The sequence below is a fragment of the Ipomoea triloba genome, chromosome 4 (assembly GCF_003576645.1).
Source record: "Ipomoea triloba cultivar NCNSP0323 chromosome 4, ASM357664v1".
Lineage (NCBI taxonomy): Eukaryota > Viridiplantae > Streptophyta > Magnoliopsida > Solanales > Convolvulaceae > Ipomoea > Ipomoea triloba.
Window position 1 is genome coordinate 1,599,696 of NC_044919.1, and position 6,596 is coordinate 1,606,291.

The 6,596-nt window shown below is 39.5% G+C and overlaps 1 protein-coding gene across 1 annotated transcript; it reads right to left on the bottom strand.

Moving 5' to 3' along the window:
• Positions 1-346: 346 nt before the first annotated feature.
• On the bottom strand, positions 347-5,019 carry LOC116016453 (transcription factor UNE10). Its single transcript, XM_031256720.1, has 6 exons — positions 4,491-5,019; positions 3,690-4,389; positions 3,336-3,440; positions 3,137-3,202; positions 1,169-1,585; positions 347-755 (listed from the first exon to the last, which is right to left on the bottom strand). The coding sequence occupies exons 1-6, from the start codon at positions 4,598-4,600 to the stop codon at positions 675-677; spliced, it is 1,479 nt and encodes a 492-aa protein (XP_031112580.1). The 5' UTR covers positions 4,601-5,019; the 3' UTR covers positions 347-674.
• Positions 5,020-6,596: the final 1,577 nt, after the last annotated feature.

Genomic DNA, 6,596 nt, shown 5'->3' on the forward strand with positions numbered 1-6,596 from the left:
CCAGTCGGCAAAAAATCACAATAAGTTAAATCGGACTAGGTTGATCATAGTTGACCAATTCAAACCAAGCAGACTTATGTCAGATCTTGAAACGTCACATGTGGTTATCAAGTGAAGTGTCTGAAGTCTGAACCAATTTAGTTGTCAAGCAGTGAATCACACATGGAGTGGTTGAACAAGTCTATAGTAAAGTATTAATGCTTCGTACTAAACATTTTCCAAGTGCTGTGAATCACGGATGGAGTAGGAGAAGAAGTAGGTAGTCAATGGTAAAGTATTAATGTCTTGTTCCCAACGTTTTTCATATTCACTAAAATTTCAACGTCAAACACAACAAACACTAATCTGTCTTCCTCGTTGCGTGTAATTCAATTAATGTAAATATGACTTGTCACAAAATATCTTTTATACAACCATTATTGAACTCAATGTAATCTTAAAGAATATTCATGATAGGGTTAGCTAGAGTGTGTACATGAAGCTAACATAGCCCGGTAATAACCTACACAATTCTTAATTTATATATTGCCTCCTTTAATCACACATACTGATCTTTTTAATCAATTCAACTGCTAAATTAAAAAAAAAAGAAAAAAAAAGAGGAAACCTTTATTTTTTAATGAAGAAGAAATTGCAGTCGTTACTATTCGAGGGTATGAACTGAATTTCAAAACTCAATTTTTGGGACCACCGGGGGCTTGTTGAAACTGCTGGTATAAAGCTGCCATCCTACTAAAAGCGTCCATTGTCATTGGCTGCAATTGAAAAGCAATAAATCTTTCTATTAATGTTGGAAATAATATATATATAATCTAATTTTTCAATTTAGATTTTTAATGGTGACAAAATATACCTATCAATTATCAATAAATATGAAAAAGAAAAAATTATATTTTTCATTCCTAAATTATACGGTAATTATAAAATTTATGTCTGAATGTTAGTCATGCTCACTTTTCGTCCTTAAATTATCATCGACTTTGAATTTTTCGTACTTTTATGCACATCTTTCCTACTTGAGTTATACTAAAATTGCAAATTTCAGTCCTTAATGTTTTATTAGTGAAAAGATAAGAATTGCAACGAAAAGTGGATATGACCAACACTTAGAATTCTATAATTACCCGGCAAAAAACGTAATTTTTCCAATGAAAATAAAAATGGGTACCTGAGATTGGGAAGCAAGAAATGCGGTTAAAGGATCAGGCATCATGGAAGAAGCGGCGGCGGCGGCGGCGGTAGGCATGCGATCGAGGGAGTTCTCCCACCAGGCGGCCATGGGCATGAATGCAGCGGCGGCGGCGCTAGCAGCCGCCGGGTGGAGGAGCCCAGGGATTCCGGGGATGTTGGAGCGGCCGGCGGCGGCGGCAACGCTGTTCATGTCCATCACACCCATTCCCATCCCGGCCATGTTCATTCCCATGGCGGCGGCGGCCGCCGGCGCCATCATCGACATCTGCAGCTGTTGTTGCATCGCCAACGGGAACATCATCGGCGACATGTTCATCCTACTCATCATCTGCACTTGCGCTTGAAGCTGCTTCAGATATTCTATCACTTCGTCCAGCATCGAAGCCTTATCCGTCTGCAAAAACATCGTTAAAAATTATGAATTCAATCAAATATTTGTCATACTAAGTTAGAACCATTATCATAACTTTGCACACTAATCACTAGATCGGGCCATGAGTCAGTTAGCCCGCCTTGTAACTCTAGAGTCTGGGGCATACTAGTCACTAGACAGAGTTATCAGTGAGTCTAAAGACACACTTTGATTTACTAGAAAGCCTACAGTTACTAGGAAAAAGTAAGTATTAGAGGGAGCCCCTCAAATCCGTGTGACCCTAACGTTGCCACAATGAGATAAACTAACTAATCAGGTTATCCATAGATCATAGTTGATCAACTTGAACCAAAAGAGTCTCTCACAAGAAATCGAATTTAGAATCTTATAGTTATCAGGTCAATTATTCAACTAACTTGGCTGGAATTACTCGAGTCAAGTGTGTACTAATTGCCACTCAATGTGAAGTTGAAGGAAGGGTAGCTGAGATCACACGCCATGCATGCCCATATATGATTGACCGGAGAGTAATCATCGGTCCTACGTAGGAGGAGAGGTATTTAGGTGGTTGATGAGATTTGTGTACACAACCAACACCCTTCTGTCGACATGTCTCCATTCCTTAACGTAACGTGTGTGGACTAGCATCCTTACACTATTACCAAACTTTTCCTACGCCACATGTGATAGGGCCGTATCATATTTCGTGGACCACCCTCACTATTGTTTTGCCTCTTTATATATATCTACTAAATATATATATATATAGAGAGAGTATGTGTGTGCGCATGTGCCATCATTTTCAGTCATTAAAACTCCCAGCTTTTGATTTGTTTCCAAATCCATTTTCATATTTCATTGATAATTACTCCGTCCGATCCATATCTTTTGTGGAGATGTTGACTTGTTGTGGGATTTTTCTCGTCACCCAAAAATAATAAAAAATTTAATCTAAGGATGGTCGGGTGAATAGAATATGATTTTTGTACTAAAATATTATAATCTAGGAGATGACGTTCCGTGGACGTATCCTCACTGATCCACGCCCCGAGTCGACGGACCAACCCGTCAGAATGAAATCAAATCAACACAATTATGCTATCATTTAAAGTATTTTTTTTATTCATTTCCCACCCAAATCTAATAAAGAAGACGAAAACTCTATTTCATGGAAAGTCAGTCTTGTGTTTGATCGTCTTACATGAAACACTGGGATATAATAATAAGTTGACATGTAATATTTTTCTATAAACTCATACAAAAAAAATTAAACTTTTAACTAAAAAGTATTATATTCTACTATCTTACGTCAAACTTATTCGTCAGTAACTAAAGAACCACCCAGACAGGCTAATAAAGGAGGGATTTATAGTTTATGGGTAAGGTTGTGATAGTTGTCAACATCGAATATCCAAGCAATATCGTACTATTCGAAACAAGTTGGGCTAATCAAGATTAAGATTACGATTGCAATAAGATTCCTATCTATTACGATTGCAATAATATTAGCACAATCATGGTATCGAATAGAAAAAAGTGGGGTTTCATATAAAAATAATATATACTTCGTACCTTACTAGAATTTGGAACCAACTTCTGCAACGTCTTCATCCTTTGGTTAATCTTGTCTCTTCTTTTCTGGTAATAATCATGCATGCATGCAATTAGTCTTTCTCCGACACAACAAATTCTTAATTGCAACATATCATATGATTCAGCTAATAACTGATTAAGAAAAGGGAATTATATTATAAGATTGTTAATTACATACCCTTTCAGATTGGTTGTGAATAGCAGCAGCCCTGCTCCTTTTTGTTGAGACTGAGGATTTTCCATTTCCTTTCTTCTTGTCCTCTTCATCAGTACCAATTTCCCTCTGCATAGGAAAAAAAATAAGGATTTTTTGTTGATTTTTTGGATGACAGAGAAAAATCAGTAGTTATTATTTAACTGTGTGCACAGGTAAAACCAATTTTGTGATTATAATCAACAAAGGGTAAACCAGCGTATAACTAATTGGGTCAAACTAAAAAAGATAATAGACAACTGTGTTGTCTATACCTGATCGGTTCAAATTAAGACCAGTAGACTATATTTAGAACGTGAAGAATGAGGGTATATTTGCCTGAGATCTGCTGTGACAGACGGAGTGATCATTGTCATCATTGGACTTATTTGTGCACTGTTTATCGGAGCTGGTGTTTTCCGGCGAGCCCATGGAGGCGGAGGTGTAGGCTTCGTTGCCCAAATCCCTATCGTACGTGGTTTCGATGGTCACCTGCCGGCTATCCCGGCCGTAGGTGGCGCTTCCGCTCACGCTCATCTGGTCGGTGCCCCTGTTGCTCCACTCGTGGGCGGCGGCGCGTGCTAAACTGGCTTCCCGTGTGGCTGCGGCGGCGGCGCCGCTGCACGACCCCACAAGACCGGAGAACCCCGCCACGCGTCCGGTTGACGGCGGTTCTCGGTTATTAGTGTTGTTGTTGTTGTTGTTGGCGCACGGCACTAAGGCGTCCATAGTCACCGTCACGGAGGCCGCGGCGGCGGGGTTATCCCCGCCGCCGCCGCCGCCGTGGTGGTCAAACCACGGCACGAGCTCCCCGCCCGGCCCTCCTCTACCACCGTCGCCGTCACCCTTCCGGTTCGTCGGCATGCAAGTCGCTTGGCTCACGATCGACTCCAGCGTCCCGCCGGCGCGTGGCTTATCCCACGTGTACTTCACCGCCGTCGCCGCCGCCAGCAACTTGCTCGGCACCCGCGGCGGCCCCAATCCATGCATCGCCAACTGCCCATTCTCCCACGTCAGCTCCGCAACCTCATAGTCCAATCTGCACCATCAAAATATAGTATAACGATACTGAATAATAATCCCACACAATCCCCCAATAATCTCAAACATCAAAAAAAAAAAAAAGATTACTATACATACGAAGGAACATCCGCCCCAAAAGAACTAGACCCCGATTGCGCGACGCCATTAATCTTCACCGTCGTGGTCGAATTATCCTCAACATCCCAGCTCGGAACACACTGACTCATCACGTAACACGAAGTTTAAATCTGTAACGTGAAAAAGGCTCACTGTCTTTCAGAACAATTTCAACTCACTAGTTACATACACACTAGACAGAGAAAAAAGGACCTTGGTTTGATGCACTGTACCATTATTATTATTATTATAAAAGGATACATACATAATAAATATGTGGGATTGGAGGGCATATTCATGGAGAAAGAGAAGGTGGGGGGTGGTTTAATGCAGAGATTATACAGAGGATAAGAAGGGTAGAAGTGAAAGGGATGGGAGGGGACATGGTCCATGGGTTTGAAAGAGAAACAGAGTATTCTTATTGGCCATTACATATTTAGGGTATCTTGTAAAGAGATCTGTGTGGGTGGGTGGGTGAGGCATTTCTGCCAGTTGAAAATTTTTAAAGTGAAAACTACCAAAGAGAAAAAAGTTGTATTGCTCAATCATTAGATGCCCGCCCTCCACTGCATGTATGTATCTATTTCTTGCTTATACACATCACTTTTGTTTAGCCGTATTCTCTTGTATATATGTTTACAAACTATATATATATATACATGTGTGTGTCACACATTCATTTTAACTATTAATAGTTTATGCCGTCACCACTTCCCAACCTATCACTTCTCTCAAAATATATACACCTCAAAGAAAGGATCTTCTCTGCCTCGAGATCGGTGACTAAGTGGCCTGGCATTACATAAGTTATATGCCAAGACTTATTGGTCAGTGGCACCCGATTGCATTCTCATATAAAAAGAGGTGGGCTTTGAGTATACTCCACCCTATATTGCACTAAAAAGACTCTGTGCGACAAACTGGGAGTATTTGGAATAATCAAATATGTAACTTTTATGTACAAATATTATACTCCACCCACTCAATTAAAGCTTTCAAAATTAGTTTAATTAGCTAGTTTCCTCTCAAAAGGTTGAATCCTCAACCCCTACTTAGTTATCGCTTCCAAAATTAGTTTAATTAGCTAGTTTCCTCTCAAAAGGCTGAATCTTCAACCCCTATTCAGTTAACGCTTCCAAAATTAATTTAGTTCAACTCAGTTATTGCTTCCACACTATCGCTAGTGAGACTTGATTCTGATCTTTCTTTTCAAATTTTACCTCTGTGATCAGTTAAGCTACAAATTAGCTAGTTTAACCAAGTTGAATGGGTCAAAACGCGTAATGATGGAGTCTAAACGTACTAAAACCTCATTATTAACCTAATCATCAGTAAATCATATCAACGTTTGTGTGAGAAGGCCGGCATGATTGACTTTGCAACTCTTATGTTCTTGGAATGATCTGTGGAGGGACCTCCAGCTAGTATAGCGATGAATGAAAGTGGAACTCAGGCCGGGTCGATTAAGTGGCCTGCGAAGGCGACACGTGTGGAGAGAAAATATAGAGAATTTTCTTCTTTCATATAACCTTCGGTATCTAATAGTTGCATGAAAACGAGACAACAAAATATGCAATAAATATAGAAAATGAAATGTGGGGGAATATATATATATATATATATATATATGTAATGAATAACAATACGAATAATTATACTTTTAGTCACTCTCTTTGGTATAAAATAAGTGTATTTAATCTCTAATTATCATACGTTACAATTTTGACTCTAATTTAGTCACGAAATTAACTATTTTTCATCCTTAGAAATATATTATTAGGGACCAAAATTGTAACTTTCACAATTGCATATAACAATTTTTTTTTTGAATAAAACGAAATCATATATTAACAAGTATGAAATAAATGTTCAATATAAGAAGGAATGGAAAAGTTCCAAACTAACAACCGTACTACTGAGAACTTGCCGTCCGAGTAAGAGGATGGACTAACAAATTCGCTGATGAAAGGACACTAATTCAAAGTGTCTGATAAGAAAACGACATCCCTCGATAACACAACCCGCACCAGAAAAATCCGAGGATGGAACGTTCAGAAGGTGGCAAACATTGAAACAATCAAACACGACATGCACCCACCCACCCCC

Excerpts from the sequence above, each read along its gene's own strand:
- LOC116016453 (XM_031256720.1), bottom strand. The coding sequence starts at position 4,600 with ATGAGTCAGTGTGTTCCGAGCTGGGATGTTGAGGATAATTCGACCACG. Across the intron at positions 3,203-3,335 it reads TTCACAACCAATCTGAAAGG|AAAAGAAGAGACAAGATTAA; the intron begins GTATGTAATTAA and ends GATTATTACCAG. Across the intron at positions 1,586-3,136 it reads TGGTTCCAAATTCTAGTAAG|ACGGATAAGGCTTCGATGCT; the intron begins GTACGAAGTATA and ends ATGTTTTTGCAG.